The sequence below is a fragment of the Oncorhynchus mykiss genome, chromosome 19 (genome assembly GCF_057628025.1).
Source record: "Oncorhynchus mykiss isolate SJ-2025 chromosome 19, ASM5762802v1, whole genome shotgun sequence".
In the NCBI taxonomy this organism is placed as follows: domain Eukaryota; kingdom Metazoa; phylum Chordata; class Actinopteri; order Salmoniformes; family Salmonidae; genus Oncorhynchus; species Oncorhynchus mykiss.
Window position 1 is genome coordinate 63,167,393 of NC_143040.1, and position 18,535 is coordinate 63,185,927.

General features: G+C 40.0%; 1 protein-coding gene and 1 long non-coding RNA gene across 2 annotated transcripts in view; both read right to left on the reverse strand.

Annotated features, from left to right (window-relative positions):
* Nucleotides 1-3,724, reverse strand: part of LOC149975260 (uncharacterized) — a 68,996-nt gene extending 65,272 nt beyond the window's left edge. The window contains exon 1 of the long non-coding RNA XR_016489036.1: nt 3,600-3,724. This is a non-coding gene — a long non-coding RNA (uncharacterized LOC149975260). The remainder of the gene's footprint in view (nt 1-3,599) is intronic.
* A 489-nt stretch (nt 3,725-4,213) lies between these two features.
* Nucleotides 4,214-7,073, reverse strand: LOC110498120 (transcription factor Sox-11-A-like). The gene has a single exon (XM_090211496.1). The coding sequence runs from the start codon at nt 6,894-6,896 to the stop codon at nt 5,823-5,825; it is 1,074 nt and encodes a 357-aa protein (XP_090067622.1). The 5' UTR covers nt 6,897-7,073; the 3' UTR covers nt 4,214-5,822.
* Nucleotides 7,074-18,535: the final 11,462 nt, after the last annotated feature.

Genomic DNA, 18,535 nt, shown 5'->3' on the forward strand with positions numbered 1-18,535 from the left:
TTGTATTGGAATCTTATAGGATCCTTTAACATAAAACCATATAGATTATAATCCAATAGGACTGGTTCCAAAATCTGATAGGATTTTTCTGTTGGATTCTAATTGGATTTTTGTATTGGAATCCTATAGGATCCTATAGGATTTAAATGTTTTTTTTCTCCTATAGGATTTCTATGCATTTTGTTGATTTGAATTGTATACAGTTGTCACGCCCTGACCATAGAGAGCTGTTTATTCTCTATGTTGGTTGGGGCGTGATAGTGACAAGGGTGGGTCATCTAGGTGATTTAATTGTTTATGTTGGCCTGGTATGGTTCCCAATCAGAGACAGCTGTTTATCGTTGTCTCTGATTGGGGATCATATTTAGGTAGCCATTTTCCCCATTGTGATTTATGGGATCTTGTCTAGAGATAGTTGCCTGCACACCAGTAGCTTCACGTTTCGTTTGTGCTTGTTTGTTCTGTTTTGTTGAGTTTCTATTCATTAAAATATGTGGAACTCTACGCACGCTGCGCCTTGGTCCAATCATTATAACGGACGTGACAACAGTGCCTTCAGAAAGTATTAATGGAAAATGAAACACTAATATATTTTGATTAGATAAGTATTCAACTCCCTGAATCAATACATGTTAGAATCACTTTTGGCAGCGATTACAGCTGCGAGATGTAGCATTTCAGCCAAACAGGGCTAGATTAATAATTAGATGTAATCTTAATGTGACACAGGTAATTTTAAAAAATTACAACACCAGAATCAGGTGTGCCAAGAGGTCACTAGATGGGAACTGGTAGTTACATCCAGGAGGGAGAGATGAAAGATGGGAAGGAGCACCTTCTAGGAATGGAGAGAGGGTGGGGGGACAGCTCTGTGGGAGAGAGGGGGGAGGGAGGCAGGTAGAGAGGGAGAGGGGGTGGTACACCCCTGGGAGGAAAGGAGTTAGGGGGCGAGGGGGTCTGATTATCTTTAGGTTTTTCTTTTCCTCTCCCTATATCAACATAAAGAGGGTAAAAGGAACATTGTCTTTTTTATATGTATAGCTGACCATACTATAATAACCCTCTAAGGTCGATGTCCGCACCCTCTCAGAAATCGAATTAACATAATACAAATATTCCCATAAAAATCAGTCAATTTAAGCTACAGATACAGTATCTGTTATCTTTGCATTGAATGCTACTCAATCCACTGTGTTTGTCAGACCATGAGACGTCCTGAAAATCGGTATTCTCACAAAATCATCTGTAAAGTCTGAACGGTTTGGCTTACAGAACTATTATGACCCTTCTATGGAAATATAGAGACTCACGAACACGATGGTGTTCTCTGTGTTGCTCCACGACCCCCACAAGAGCAAGCGCCTTGGGACTTGTCTGAAGTCAGGACAGCCGATCTGCCAACTTCTGTCTGTAGCGTCAGAACAGTTTGGGCTGCACACTAATATGACCCCTCTGTGTAAAGGTGAGACTCTCACGAACATGTAGGACTCACACGACTCGTATGAAGGTCCCCAGTACCAGTTGAAAACATTTATGGAAGTACTGTATATATAGAGACTCTTTAGTGACACAAATAAGGTTCAATACATGTTAAAAAACTAAAAACTAAAAAAAGCACATTTTCCCTCATCTTATGTCTCTCAGATAAAGGACAGACACTTCAGTACAAACTTATTTTAGACTTTTTTTGGGGGGGGACTATCTGTTTTTCCATGTAGTGAATCTGTTATTCAATGCGTTTTTTTTTTTTTATACTTCAAGGGGTTTTAAAATTCTAAATAGCAATAGCGAATAGCAATATGATCCTTGGTATGACCTTCTTAAAACAATTCCATATAGCTTAGTACTTTTTATTTGCATATGAGCTATGTAAAGATGCTATGTATTCTGGGAAACCCTCCAAAATATTTTTTTGATTGTAACATTGTTTTTAGGATTGTATGTCATATTGTAATGTATTTTTCAGAGACAAGAAGTTGCATGAATCGGAATAAAATAAAATAACTAAAGTTATTGTCTTGTTAAAAAATATATATATTTTACAGGTGGTCTTACTGCAAATTAACTTGCAGCCTTGAATCACTCCCATATTGAGGTGGTGAATAAAACCAAAATGTTGTTTCCGATCAACGAAAATGTTGTAATTCATGTTTTTGTATTGTACTGGAACAAATGACAAACTATAATTGAGTTAGTTCAATTAAGCAAAATAAGAATACATTTGTCCAATTGGATTCCAATAGGGTTCTGATAGAGGTGACACCAAACCCTATAGGATTGTGAGCTTCCTAAAGGATTCTATGGGAAAAATCACTGATCCTATAGGATGTTTTGACTAGGGTAGATTTCCATGTATTTATTTAAGGAGGAAATAGAAGGAAAATTTCAACAGTCACTAATTTAATTTCACCTTGTACCAATGGCATTAGCCCAAAGCGGATATTTCAGAGGAACACGAAATCAATATTCATATTCTATTGGGAATTGTCCCGGAATCCATTAGTAACATTGACCAATAGGTCAGGTAAAGTAATAGATCAATGTTTTATTACAAATTTGCAAACTGACTTAATGGCAGGGATAAACCTGTGCAGTCACGCATGGCAAATATTAATCATTCAATTCTATTGGTGTGATGAGCACAGACCATTTCTAGCCATGCAGGGCTCATCCTGACTTCTGATAGGTTACCGGTGACGACTTGTGCCCACTTGTTCTCGGTGGTGACAAAGGCAGCATCTCCATGGTTTAACAATCATCCATGTCAGACGCCAGTCTACATTGTGAAAGGGAGAATCCAACAAATGTCATCACGAATTTGTTTTGATATTTCAAAAATATTGATCATAATATCTTTCACCGTTCATATCATGTTGTGCGCTATGTGTATGGATAATGAAGACCGCCTTATTGTCTTATGTGACCAATAACATTTGAATGATGGTTTAGGTACACATTGCATACACTGTTTAGAAAGAGTCGGCATTTTTTCCCCTTGGTTTCAATTGAAGTAACCTATGCAGTTAAACGACTGTACCGCTCTTATTTGTGATCACTTATTCATCAACCGACAGCGCAATCATGCTATGTATTTGCTACCCTTATTGTCAGCCACACACTATTTCATGCCAGACTGACAGTACATGTTTCTGTTTATATTGAATAAATCCTACAGAGTATATTTCATGTGGAGTTTTAGTTGAATCAGAACTTTATTCTTAATCTCTGTTACTGCCAACAAACAGCCTGTTATTGATTATACTGCTCGACCTTCAAGTCACGTGTATTTCTGAATATCGTTACTTCTCTCCTTACAGAGGGGGAGTCAGTCATCAGTGAGGCTTGTTATTATGTAGTTGCTATTATTACGCACTCGTAAATCCATATCCATATTTGACATAAGGCCTATAAATAACTGATACGCAGCTTTCCCTCATCCTTCTATATCTGTTTACCAATTAAACTGTGAAGATAACATGACAAGTTTATAACAGATACGCCAATGCGTTAGAACCTATTTCAGTTTGTCTGGTAAACAAGCAATGATAAACACCTGTTGAATTGACACACGCAGTGGCGCGCATTCTGTTCATACTCACCTATTGGAATGTAATCATTTCTATTCTAGGTCTAGGATGAGATGTTGTGTTTTAGCTCAGAATGGTAATTCCGAATCAGGCATAGACAGGGGAGCCAGTAGGCAGGCACACATGCTGAGAGAACTGATGTATAAAGGGGCTTGTGAGTGGCGTCTCTGGTTACCAACACCGTTTATGAGGAAGCACAATCTCACCAATCACATTGCTCAGCGTGTTGGAGCGCGCTTTTCAATTTCTTAAAGCTACGGTGTCCTTACAGCCACATTATGCAAGTAACGGGAGAATTGGAATACACATTTTTATATGCAATATATTTCAACACTGTAGTTTGCATGTGTACCTGTTGGTTTTATTCAATGCGATTTCACATATCAGTTTGAGGCCATTTCAGTTAAGTTCAGCCAATATGCAATGTTATTTACTCATCATCATTATTCCTATGCAATATGCACATTGTAAGAAAAAGTGTTCCCATGCAATACAATTAAGATGTTTTTCTATGGCCATAAAGCTGTCAGTACTGACAAAAATATGCATCCAACATTTTCTGTTATGACCCCTTTTCAAGATCAACAATACATACTGTATTATTCACAAACTGAAAGGACAGTTGATGGTGGTATGTACTTGTTTATTAAAAGATGAGTCAAAGAGAGATTCATACTTGGAATGTGAAATAACTACTGCCATGAACCTTTTAACGTTTTCCTGGCATATAATTAGGTCATGTTCCAAACCTTGTACTCAAACAGACTTCATATGTAAGACCCACATAAAAATAAACAATATCTGTCTTAAGTGCAAGAAACAAAAATACAGGTTTATGGTTAATGTTTAAGAAAAGAAGGCAGTCTTCAGTTTGAAATAAAACATTTCATGAAACAGGACTACGGAATGTTATTTTTTGCTTGCTTGACTTATGCCAGACCACCCACATTAAAGTATGCCCCTTGCAGTACTTCTCTTTTTTCCCCCAGAATTTTGGGGTCAGTTTTACACAGTTTGGTTGAGATATGTTTTGGATATGCCCAATATCCAAACTGAGTCAAATAACACTCAAATTGGTATCTTTGTTTAGCCTTTTAAATGCATCACACCACATGGCCATATTAAGTAATTTTGTATCAGTTCCAGCTGATTTGTCTATATTCTGTGGAGGCAGAGTTCAGCATCATGACAGGTAATGATGATATTGACAGTGCTCAAGGCTGTTTTTCCATCACTTGCTACAAAATGCAGATGGCCTGTATTTTAAGAGTATATATTGCACAAAAAATGAGGGGGGAAAAAAACAGTATGTGCCATAAAAAATACCAAAATCCAGTTTCACACCTGCGATTTGGGACCCATCCACATATCACGAGTATGATATACATAAACTCCTAACTTTACTATATTACAGTACATATACAATCTTGAAACTAATCCCATCACTGAGGTATGTTTCTCCCCATGATGCCCTTGTAGCCTATCGTCTACAAATACTTAACAAATCTGCTCTACAACTGTACAAAATCTTAAAATCCACAAGGCATTTTGATGCAAGTTTTAATTTAACTTAATCCTTAAAACCAGGACTTCCTTGCATGCGAAAACAAATGATAATGGGAAGAAGTGCCTGAAACTCACTGAAAGCACAGTAAGAACATTCCCTTTTAACTGTACAAAAATATGCCTGAAAATATTTTACTTTTCTTTTAAAAAGATGAGGTCTGTTATGTATCAAAATGTTTCCTCCGCACCTGTATTCTGAAGAGGTTTAGACTGCTTCATTTTCAAATCAGGAGGTAAACGGAATCAGTTACAAAACAAAAATGTTTGCGGCATATAGAAATGACATAAAACCATTGTAAAGTAACATCCTGAACATTGTCAGTTCACGGATTTGCTTTGAGTCAGTCCACAGTCCTACGTTTTCAGTTCCCTGCAGTTTAAAGAGGATAAGATGCATAGAAGTTCACAGATTTTTCCCTTTGTGGTCCGTTTTAGTTGAACAGTAATTTTAGAACCACAGAAAAATCCATAAAACCCTGTCATTCTGCCGGAAAAACATTTGCAGACTTTTTTTGCTACAGTACCAGCTTCATAAGCATCTAATTCCTCAAACCTCACCTTGCCTCCTCCCCCGACCTCTAGAAACCAGAAGAGGCAGGGCTATAGGAACAACTTGAACAGGACATCATTTAATTTATCCTTCTCTGTTATAAGTCGGATCTTTTCAATTTAATATGTGAACACCAAGTCAGAAAAGTTCGCCTCCAACCAGTCCCCTGCTATCATTTCACTGAGTTCTGGTGTGCAATAGTCTGGAAATTCAAAGTGAGAGCCCAGACTGCCCTCGCTGAATGAGTCCAAATCTTTATCCACAAGAGAGAGGGAGAGATTTCCTGAATTCGGGTTGCCCACCTCCGGCCCTTGAGCGTTCGGGGCGAAATTTAAACTGAAGTCAAAAAGCAAGTCGTCCGCGTCCTCACTGGAACTGGAAGATGTTGAAACTGACCTAGAAGATGCTGGTGAGGCGGATGCTGGGTACATTGTACTCTGCTTAGTACTGTTTTTGAAATTGTAAAACAGTCTGTTCGGAGCCGCATTCCGTACGTCTTCATACATGCTGGTTCCCTCGGACTCAGCCGAGGAGCTCAACGTTGGGCTCGTGGGAACTTTTGCTACATTATACGGCCTCATCTGCTCCTCGTCCTCCTGTTTAATCCGCATAGGATAGTCCTCCTCGTATTCATCATCGTCATCATCATCTGTGAGTTCACTTTTAACCGTCTTTGTAACTTTTGGGAACACACAGTCATCCCCGTAGCGGTGAGACAATTTAGAATGGGTCTTAGTCTTTATTTTGGAGCATTTTTTACCGGAAGTCTTTGCCATTTTGCTGCAAGATTTCTCCGGAGATTGTGCTGATGGTTTTGAACTGTCGAGCTTTGGTTTTTTCTTGGGTCTATACTTGTAATCGGGATAATCAGCCATGTGTTTTAACCGGAGCCTCTCCGCTTCCCTGATGAAGGGAATCTTTTCACTGTCCTTTAGCATTTTCCATCTTTTCCCCAGCCTTTTGGAAATCTCGGCGTTATGCATGTCCGGGGACTGCTCCATGATCTTTCTCCTTTCAATTTTGGACCAAACCATGAATGCATTCATTGGTCTCTTTATGTGACCGGTTGCTGTCTTGCACCAGTCTGGGTTTATCTGCACTGGGCTGCAAGCAATAAATTCACTCTCCTCGGAATCGGTAGCTTCCCTGGACATGGTGCCCTCCGTCTCGCTGTTGTCGGTGTGCTGCACCATGGTCCTGTTTAAAAAGTTATCTTCCCCCAGACGTTGCAGTGTCTAAGAGCCCACTGCCAAATCTCTGTATTCGCTTCGCCAATGTGTCCACGTCCTCCGTGTCCCAAGCTCTGGTCTCTTTTCCAGAGTTGCAAACTGCCTTCTTAACTAGTTATTAGCTTTTTCATGTCCATTACGTCATTGATAAGTATCCAATCACGTCCCCTCCACTCCGCCCAAAAGACTCCATACAGTGCCTTAACCCGTTATTCCGCCCTCCCTAGCTCTCATTGGAGGTGTGATTTGGAGGTGGGTCGTGTGGTACGTTGTCTGGACCTTAATGTCTATGGCCCGGACGCATGCTGCGCGAAGCAGGCATTTTAAACATACACTTAGCTCACAATCCTCTGAAGATGAACGAGCAATGAGAAGAGCAAATTATAAAACTCTCTTTATTTTATGTTTTAGCTGTGCTAAAATAATTTAGTCAGAGTATCAGAATGGAAAGACTAGGAGAGACGCGCTGTAGCCTAGTAATAATGTATCTGACTCACACACGCTTAGAAAAATGTATCAGTTTACAGTTGTTTTTTTATTTATTTATTTTAATTTTATTGGATACACTGAAGGTGGCGCTTGGACACTGTTACAGCCAGCGCGCGGACTGGATACATTGTGTCCTCAGTGGCACATGGATATCAGTAGCCTTGATTAGCAATGGGGTACTGTAATTCACAGTTATTACATGGCAGTTATTACATGGCAACAATAGTATCACACCTTTACAGTCTGTATTAAGTGTTTCTTGTCTCTTAATTGTCTGAATGCCTAAATTTAGCTGTTTATTAAATTAAATGAATTGCCTTTAATCTCATTAATACATATAATTTATAATAGGATGAGCCAGGCACCTTCTGTTGATTTTAGAATGACAATACTTTTGTAAACACTGTTTCACCATCTCATATTTATCAATTTATAACCATGATTAAAAAAATGTTACTTATTAGGATAATAGTTCAATCAACCAACTATCTATTATAGTGTTATAAACAGTAACCTGTGGACCCTATTTATTTTCAGCATGTTGTTGATGTGGTCTGTCTTGAGACCCGTCTAGGAGGATGCATGCACCAACCCCATCCTCTGACACCAACATTAGGATGTGCAGCTCATGGGCTCCCCCCCTCCCTCCCTGCTGAGTTTGCTGTGACAAGAGGCAGCAGTACTACAGCGTGGGTCTCCCTCCCTGCTAGTGCTCGGCTAAGGCTGCACCCCCGTCGACGGGCTCTGGGCTCTGGGTGGCAGCCAGCAGTGCTATTGGAGGCTGGGGACGATAAGGCTCGACTGCTTTTTCCCTCGTCCCCTAGAGGGCAATCACTTACCCTTTTGAGACCCTCCCCCACCCGTGCCTTTGCCTGAGACTTATGAAGTGTCTACTGATTCAGACTTGAGAAAGAGAGAGAGAGAGAAAGAGAGAGAGCGAGACAGAGAGAGAGAGTCTTCATTTCCCATCCTTGGAGCAGACAGTGAGGCTCTTCTTCGAGACAGAGATACTGATGAAATGCTTTATCATGACAACCCTGTGCTGATTAAGCCTTATCAGATATACATTACTGGGTAGAGCATCAAGAGGCTGACGCACATAGATGTATCACGGGTATTCTTTCCAGGATGTATTCATTTGAACTTTTGGTTATATACACAACATTGAATCTTACCCTGATGTTTTGAATGCATTAAGAGCATGATATTGACGTATAGCCATAAAAACAGCCTTATCCAGTGCAATCTGTGGGCTAGGCCTATTATTAAATAGTATTTGTTAGTGATCAGCAGATGTACTTCCAATTGATTATTACATTATTAAATATTATTTGGTAGTGATCAGCAGATACACTTCCAATTGATTAGTATACAGCTGAATAAATGAATAACAGAGGTTGTGAAAACCCACACGAAAACAAGGTTTTAAATATGATATAACATGTTCAATATTAATTCAAGTAGACCACATGTACTTTACAATGAGAGAGATAGATCAAATCTCCCTGATACCATAAAAAGACTTCATCAGTTCATCTCTGGACCCACAATGCATTGGGCATGATGATTTCCTGCAGAACCGAGGATGAATCACAGCACTGCTTAATGGAAGCATGCAGGGCGGCCGGCCGGCCTGCTCATTAGTGTGGCTCTTTATTGGCTGTGAATGAGATGAAATCAATCAAATAAAATTGTATTTGTCACATGCTTCATAAACAACAGGTGCTGACTAACAGTGAAATGCTTACTTACTGGTCATTTTCCAACAATGCAGAGTCAGTCAGCCCAGGCAGGGGCTATTCTAGTCCCTGGGAGCGCCATCAGCGCCATGCGTGGCTCAGTGAGATACTATATAGGCAGGGAGACTGGTGCCAGTGACTTCTACCTGGTAACAGTGACAAATAGCATAATGATCAGTAAAAGCTATAGGGAAAGGACAGGTATACATCCTAAAGTGTACTGCTAGTGTGTTTTTTTCCATAGATTATTTCAAATGTTGAGGAAATAAATAGTTAGAGTTAGAAATGTATCAAGCTGTTTTCTCACTACATGATTTCTAATGCCTAAAGTCAGATGATAATGTTTATATGTCGCATTCGTGTACAGGAGGGAGACAACCACAATGATTTATATTCAAAAGCAATGGAGTGTTAAATTAAGTGAATGTTTTTCGTGTAGGAACAGTGAAAGCTTTTTTTTTTTTTTCAAGAGAAAAAATAATTCCCCCATTTTTATCTGAAAGAGCTGCTGCTCTCACAAAGAAGCAGTGGAGCGTTGGATCAATACGAACCCTCACTAGGGGTTATCTGTTGCTCAAAATGCACAGGATCCATCTCCTCTGCATAGCCTCCAGACAGGTGGGTGCTTCTGTCAGCCTCTATCTGATGGATTCACAATGGACGGGGTGGAGGTGGGAGAGAAAACAGTCGTTTCGGTGGCACATACAGGCGCAAATGATCCTATATTATTCAAAGGGCGGAGTGTTTATTACTGTGTGTTTTGTGAATGGTTTTCAGGCCAATACAGTGGAGTCATTTAATGGTAATCTGATTGAATGAGTCTCAGGGAGATTGTTCTCTTAGGGTATTCATGCCTATGGAAACTGCTGATATGCACCGATAGGGACAGTGTTATTACTGTAGTAAGTTACCCATGCTTCCTCAGTTCAGACAATTCAGACCCTTTTCAAGTGACACTTTATTTTATTAATTGACTCCATATACACAAGTACTAAACAAAAGGCCTTACTTTTACAGAAATAAGGGTTTCTTCACATTACTTTGTCCCATTTAGTTCTTTCAATATGTGAGATGGTTTTAAAACAGGCCATACCAGCTGCCGAACATTAATTGTAGTGTTTGTCACTACCTGTGGTTGAATTACTCACAAACCATTAGACAGTGTTTTCCTCTCACTCCAAATAACAGAGCAACCTCTCACAATTAGAAGTATCGGTTTGTCCCAAGAACAGAGACTCATTTTTGCCATGTTGTTGTCTAACATTCTCAACTCAATGCAAATGTATCTCCAGGGTGTCCGATTCTCTGTTGACCTCCGTGATGTTGCCCCTCTCTCAAGGTCCTGATGCTTAGCAGATACTTGAGACTGAGTATCTTGTCATGAATGTAAACAGCTGACGCTAAGCACTCCCTGGAATGTTTGTCGCACGGAGCACACAAGCACAATCAAGGGCCAAGCTTGGCTTGCATCCTGTTTTCACTTGTCCTTGCAAAACACTCTCTCAGCTCAGAGGCCAGCCACTCAGGAGTCACCCATATATTTCTTAATATATAATGTCACAGAAGCAACCTACACTGTCGAATGTAAAATCACAAAGATTAAACACACCCATACCCTTGAGGGAATTGCGCTAGAGTAGTAGGCCTGCATCACCACTCGTACAGTGAGACACTGTTGGAATTCACAAAGAAAACATACTGAGGTTCCTGTTCCTGTACAGCCTTCAGCTCTAGCCAGGGGAAGGGAATCCAGAGAGGGAAGTGGGAGGTGGTAAGATCATCGGAGAGCAGTCATGTCCTAAGTACATTGTCACGTCACCTGTTGTCTTCCCCCTAAGCTGTGCCTGCTGAGTTCCCTAATTATAAATCAGCATAAAAAATGGTGTTTACTGTAATGTACAGCCGACGACTTGTGTACACTGTGTCTTGGGCTAATAAACATGTCTTGAGAATCCCTCCAGGGCCCCTAAGCTGTGTAAGGCTGTGTGTAATGATAGCGTGTTTAGTCTACAGACTGGGACAAATGTTGACGGATTATATGACTGCAGGTCACACTCCTCTCTTTCTCTCTTTCTCTCTCTCTCGTTCTCTCTCTCTCTCTCGTTCTCTCTCTCTCTCTCTCTTGGATTAGTAAGGAAAGTTTAGGTAATGTTTCACTTGTGCATTGAATAGACTATGAAAAGTTTAGGATAACTTTCACTTGTGTGGAGAGTATGCACAAAACAACTATGTTACCTTATATATATATATATATATATATATATATATATATATATATATATATATATATATTTTTACATGTGTTTTAGTTGATTTTCAGTTAGAAAAACTAGTTTTGAATTGCTTATAAGATGATTGTTGTGTAAGATTTAATTGACCAATACTGAGAGAGTGTGATTTGAAATGTGTTTATTACATTCTAACCTGGTGGCTGCAAATCATGATTTATAAGAAGTGCAGGACTGTTTTTAGCCAAGCCATGAGCCTGACCAGCCCAGGCATGTCCTCCTCAGTTAGATAAGATTGTGTTCAATTCAGGCCAGTCAGCGTGGAGAGGAGAGGAGAAGAGGGGGGCTCCAATGTGGTTAGTCACTCTCAGACATCCTGTACTCTGATGTTTTACTGGTTTATGATCTTTGCACCACAAGCTCAATTGTGACAGTTCAAAGCAGCCCCACAGAATCCACAGCCTTCAGGGTAAGCTCAGGCAACACTATGTTAGGCCCTCTACCCCCAGTCATTAGCGGTTCTAGATAACCCCAAATTAGACTTCAGATTTTGGTAGCAATATGCATTTATGTTTTTTCTGTTGGGATATTATTATTTATATGGTGTACGTCAAACATTGGGTTTTTATCACACTTTTTTTTGTTATTATATGCAGATGCTGCTCGTTCTTGAAGTGTCGTGGATCATACATTGTTTGACATTGTTCAATTTCTTGTTCCTCTATTTCTGTTGATTCAGCTTTGCACACAAGCAATGACAAAATATTGAGGTCACATGACTACTGTTGGCCCCCACGATGCAATGGGGTATTTGGCTGCCTGCAGCTGAGGCCTAGCATACACACTCTGTTCCACCCACAATGTCTTTCATTTCACCCATGTACTGACATTGTACGTGAACCATTTGATTACGCTTTATATGAGCCCACAATGACCACTGTACTTAAAAAAAGAAAGTACAGTTCTGAATGCAGTTTTTATAGTGTTGTTATTGCTTGGTGCTATAAGAGTTGTTGTAGAAACCAAACAAACAATCAAATGAAAAGCATGAAACATACAAACTACCGCACGGGACTTGGATCAAACCCTCAACTCAGCACAAAAACATGAGATATGTCGCTTGTAATCAGTTATAAAACAATTTACTTATTTATTCAATTCTTTAATGAGACATTTTACTGGTTGCAACAATCATACGTTTGAGGTACATCTCCACACATTAATGATTGACTTAACTTGCCATGCATAATCATAAGAAGAGAGGCACATCTAAAGCTGGTGTCATTAACAATAACGAAAAATAAAATTGAAACAAAATAATGACATGGGATTAGAATAAGGATGGACAAACTAATAGCTAGATTCAAGATGGATGATTTTAAATTATGTTATTGGACCATAAACAGATAATCTCTCCAAAGGGGGCATATGTCTGCCATATCCTTAACAGGTTCCTTTACGGACCAAATAATGATGATCCATGCTTCTTTGAAAATATATATAATACATTATCAACCCTACAAGCATTACAATACTCTATTATTATGGTGGGAGATTATAATACTGTTTAAAATACCTCAATGGACCAGAAAGGGAATCACACTACAAACTATCACCCTCATGCTCTTAAGGAAATCATGAATGTCATGGACATATTGGAACTATTGGATATATGGAGGCTTAAAAATCCTGACCTAGGAACTTATTCAAGAAAGATGAAGTGCAATATATATTTTTTAAATAAAGCAAACTGGATGGAATATGGAGAAAAATACACAAAATCTTTAAAAAAAATCTTTAACATAGAAGTAAATGCTACACAAAAATGTTTTATGAAACTTACAAATGACGGAGTCACCCATGATTCACAAAATTATGTTTTGAAAGAGGAAGCAAAGTACCTTAAGGATTTGTTTTAGTTTCATCTCCTCTAACCGAAGCCAATTGTATGGATTTGTTTTCTATTAAAATTGTAAAATTAACAGCCTTACACAAAGACTCATGTGAAGGCGAAATTACAGAGGAGGAACTTCTTGACACAATTAAGGCCTTTCAGTTCGGGAAAAATACAGAGTTAAGGAGGTATTCCAAACTTTTGTTGATATACTAGGAGGATCGTTATCAGAATGTTTTTACCACTCCTATGTAAATTGTAGATTATCAGACAATTAACAAGAAGGTCTGATTTCATTATTACTGAAAAAGGATACATGTGGGAAATATAAAGACCCAGTCCATTAAAGAAATTGGAGTATATGACTTATATAATTAAAAATGTGTTGTCAAACTGTCACGGTCTGACCATCGTTCGTATGTGTTTTCCTTGTTTTAGTGTTGGTCAGGACGTGAGTTGGGTGGGCATTCTATGTTGTGTGTCTGGTTTGTCTATTTCTATGTTTGGCCTGATATGGTTCTCAATCAGAGGCAGGTGTTAGTCATTGTCTCTGATTGGGAACCATATTTAGGTAGCCTGTTTTGTGTTGGGTTTTGTGGGTGATTGTCCTATGTGTCGTTGTTCCTGTCTCAGTGTTAGTTTACACAAGGATAGGCTGTTTCGGTTTTTGTTAAGTTCTTTGTTTTGTAGTGTTTGTTATTGCTTCGTGTTTTACGTTTGTTCATTAAACATGGATCGCAATCTACACGCTGCATTTTGGTCCGACTCTCCTTCTCATACAGAAAACTGTTACAGAATCACCCACCACAAAAGGACCAAGCAGCGTGTCAACAGGCAGGAGCAGCCCAAAAAGGAGATGCGTAATAAGGATTTCTGGACATGGGAGGAAATCCTCGATGGGAGAGGACCCTGGGCTAAACCAGGGGAGTGTAGCCGCCCAAAGGTGCAGCAGGAGAAGAGGCAACAGGAGCAGCCCAAAGAGGAGTACAGTATGGACTATACTTCTTGGGAGGAGATAGACAGGTGGGCGGTCGACCCAGGGAGAGTGCCGGAGCCCGCCTGGGATTCGATGGAGCAGTGCGCGGAAGGTTACAGGAGAATGAGGTTGGCGAAGCAAGCACGACGGCGCGGACGGAAGCCCGAGAGTCAGCCCCAAAAAATTATTGGGGAGGGGCTCATGGGGAGTATGGCTACGCCAGGTAGGAGACCTGTGCAAACTCCCTGTGCTTACCGGGGGGTAGTGAGACCGGGCAGGCACCGTGTTATGCAGTGGTGCACACGGTGTCCCCAGTGCCGGTGCATAGCCCGGTGCGGTATATTCCAGCTCCTCGTATCGGCCGGGCTAGAGTGGGCATCGAGCCAGGTAAGGTTGGGCAGGCTCGGTGCTCAAGAGCTCCAGTGCGCCTGCACGGTCCGGTCTATCCAGTACCACCTCCACACCCCAGCCCTCCGGTAGCAGCTCCCCGCACCAGGCTTCCTGTGCATTCCCGGCATGGAGCAGCCAGAGCTGCCAGCCTGCATGAAGCAGCCAGAGCTGTCAGTCTGCATGAAGCAGCCAGAGCTGTCAGTCTGCATGGAGCAGCCAGAGCTGCCAGTCTGCATGAAGCAGCCGGAGCTGCAGTTAGATCCGCCAGTCTGCCAGGATCCGCCAGTCTGCCAGGATCCGCCAGTCTGCCAGGATCCGCCAGTCTGCCAGGATCCGCCAGTCAGCCAGGATCTGCCAGTCAGCCAGGATCTGCCAGTCAGCCAGGATCTGCCGAAACCACCAGCCAGCCAGGATCTGGTAGATCCATCAACCTAACTGAGCTTCCTCTCACTCCTAAGCTTCCTCTCACTCCTGAGCTTCCCCTCAGTCCCGAGCTACCCCTCAGTCCTGAGCTACCTCAGTCCGGAGCTGCCCCTCAGTCCAGTGGGGCCCGTTGTTAGGTTTCCTAGGCCAAGGTTAGCGGCGAGGGTCGCCACCCAAGGGACGCTAAGGAGGTGGACTAAGACAATTATGGAGTGGGGTCCACGTCCAGCGCCAGAGCCGCCACCGCGGACAGATGCCCACCCAGACCCTCCCCTATAGGTTTAGGTTGTGCGTTCGGAGTCCGCACCTTGGGGGGGGGGGGGGGGGTCTGTCACGGTCTGACCATCGTTCGTATGTGTTTTCCTTGTTTTAGTGTTGGTCAGGACGTGAGCTGGGTGGGCATTCTATGTTGTGTGTCTGGTTTGTCTATTTCTATGTTTGGCCTGATATGGTTCTCAATCAGAGGCAGGTGTTAGTCATTGTCTCTGATTGGGAACCATATTTAGGTAGCCTGTTTTGTGTTGGGACACCAGGCCTGCTATTCATAGCTGACGACAGGGGTTTATATACAAATGCCTGGAACATTTCAGTTTTGGAGAATCTCTTATAGAATGGGTTAAAATCATGAATTGTAACCCTAGGTGTAAAATAGTAAATAATGGCTACTTTTCAGAATGTTTTAAACTGTCAAGAGGAGTAAAACAAGGTTGTCCACTATAGACATATCTATTTATTATGGTTGTGAAATTTTAGCTATAACAGTCATTTCAAGGGATTAGAAATCCAGGTGTCATTGTACACTGATGATTCATATTTTCTTTATAATCCACAATTAGTATCCCTCCACAGCCTCCAAAGCCTTCACAGCCTCCACAACCTCATCTGAGTAAAACCAAATGATGATTACTGTACTATATTACATATTGGATCACAAAAAAATACAGGTTTTACATTGCCGTGTAGTTTACCAATATACATATCCAGAAAGAAAGAAATTATCTAATTCCAAAACATTTTATTAGAACTTTTGCAAAAATAGATATTGTCTTGCTACCTTAACTCATTAGTCATATCCCAGTTTACCTGTTTGCTTATGGTCTTGCCTACACTTAGCGAATATTCAATTACATTTGGAACGGAAAGCCAGACAAAATTAAACGGGACTATTTATTTAATGAATATGATTTTTTGGGGGGGATTATTAAATATTAAAGCAGACCTCTAATTAAATGCTTCAGTCATACAAAAGTTATACATAAATCCAAACTGGTTCTCTAGCAAATTAGTAAGAATGTCTCACCCTTTGTTCAAGAATGGCCTTTTTCCCTTTATTCAGATTACAACCTGTCACTTTCAGTTATTTGAAAAGGAAATAATCTCCAAAATATCGCTATTTTTAAAACAAGCCATAGAAAGTTGGTTGCAATTTCAATTTAATCCACCAGAAGAGACAGAACAAATAATAGAACAAATATTGTGGTTAAACTGAAATATACTAATTGATAAAAAAAAACAAACATGCTTTTTAGAAGAAAAAAACCCAAAAAGGTATAGTCTTCATAAATGATATCATAAATAGGACTGCTGGAGATATGCCACACATGCAGCTAACAAAAACATATGGAAATGTCTGCTATAGACAAAATTACAGCCAACTAATTGCAGCATTACTGCAAAAATGGAAGGGGGAAAAAGTAAGGAACTTGTCTGTTCGCCCTGAATTAAGACAATAATTGGTTAAAGAGAATTGTGATAAATAAAAAAGTATACCCATTTTGAACTTCTTCAGGATCGGTGGGACCCCACGGGACGGTTGAGCTAACGTTGGCTAATGTGATTAGCATGAGGTTGTAAGTAACAAGAACATTTCCCAGGACATATTTGATATTGGCAGAAAGCTTAAATTCTTGTTAATCTAACTCCAATGTCCAATTTACAGTAGCTATTACAGTGAAATAATACCATGCTATTGTTTGAGGAGAGTGCACCGTTTTGAACTTGAACATTTATTAATAAACAAATTAGGCACATTTGGGCAGTCCAGATACAACATTTTGAACAGAAAAGCAATGGTTCATTGGATCAGTCTAAAACGTTGCACATACACTGCTGTCATCTAGTGGCCAAATTCTAAATTGCACCTGGGTTGGAATAATACATTATGACCTTTCTCTGGCATTTCAAAGATGATGATACAAAAAATATATATACTTTTTTCTTTGTATTATCTTTTACCAGATCTAATGTGTTATATTCTCTTTATAATCCTTTCACATTTCCACAAACTGCAAAGTGTTTCCTTTGAAATGGAATCAAGAATATGCATATCCTTGCTTCGGGGCCTGAGTTACAGGCAGTTAGATTTGGGTATGTCATTTTAGGCAAAAAAATTTAAAAAAGGGGCCGATCCTTAAGTTAAGGATCAAAAAATTGACAGCTGTGCCATATTGATTGCAAAAAATTTGGGAAAAGATTTTTGACGTACCGATTCTATGGCACATGGTTTATGAACTGATATAAAAATTAACGCTCAATTCAAATCTTAACATTTTGCAATTTGAAATATTATACAAAATTCATGTGATCAATAGAATGTTATTTATATGGAGGATACAACCTGCCCAGCTCTGCAGATTTTGCTGCGAAGAGACATAATCACTGGAACATTTGTTTTGGTACTGTCAATATGTAGCTTGTCTTTGGTCACAGGTCCAGGAATGGCTGAAGAAATGAAATATTTACTTGGAGCGAACCCTACAGATGACCCTACAAGGTGATCTGAAAAGTCATAGTCATTCAATCAATAATATAATAATACTTTTAGCAAAAATGTTTATTTTCAATTTAAAGTCTGTAGAAACAATGAGAATAGAAAGGTTCTTTTGTGAAACATCACAGCAGAGTTGAAAAATGTAGGGCAAATAGAAATCCAATATGGATTGTGTTGAGATACAGTTGAAGTCAGGAAGTTTATATACACTTAGGTTGGAATCATTAAAACTTGTTTTTCAACCACTCCACAAATGTCTTGTTAACAAATTATAGTTTTGGCAAGTCGGTTAGGACATCTACTTTGTGCATGACACAAGTCATTTTTCCAACAATTGTTTACCGACAGATTATTTCACTTATAATTCACTGTATGACAATTCCAGTGGGTCAGAAGTTTACATACACTAAGTTGTCCGTGCCATTAAACAGCTTGGAAAATTCCAGAAAATTATGTCATGGCTTTAGAAGCTTCTGATAGGCTAATTGAAATAATTTGAGTCAATTGGAAGTGTACCTGTGGATATATTTCATGGCCTACCTTCAAACTCAGTGCCTCTTTGCTTGACATCTTGAGAAAATCAAAAGAAATCAGCCAAGACCTGAGAAAATAATTGTAGACCTCCACGAGTCTGGTTCATCCTTGGGAGCAATTTCCAATCCCTTGAAGGTACCACGTTCCTCTGTACAAACAA

What these genes read in the sequence shown, in the direction of transcription:
- LOC110498120 (XM_090211496.1), bottom strand. Translation starts at nt 6,896, where the DNA reads ATGGTGCAGCACACCGACAACAGCGAGACGGAGGGCACCATGTCCAGG.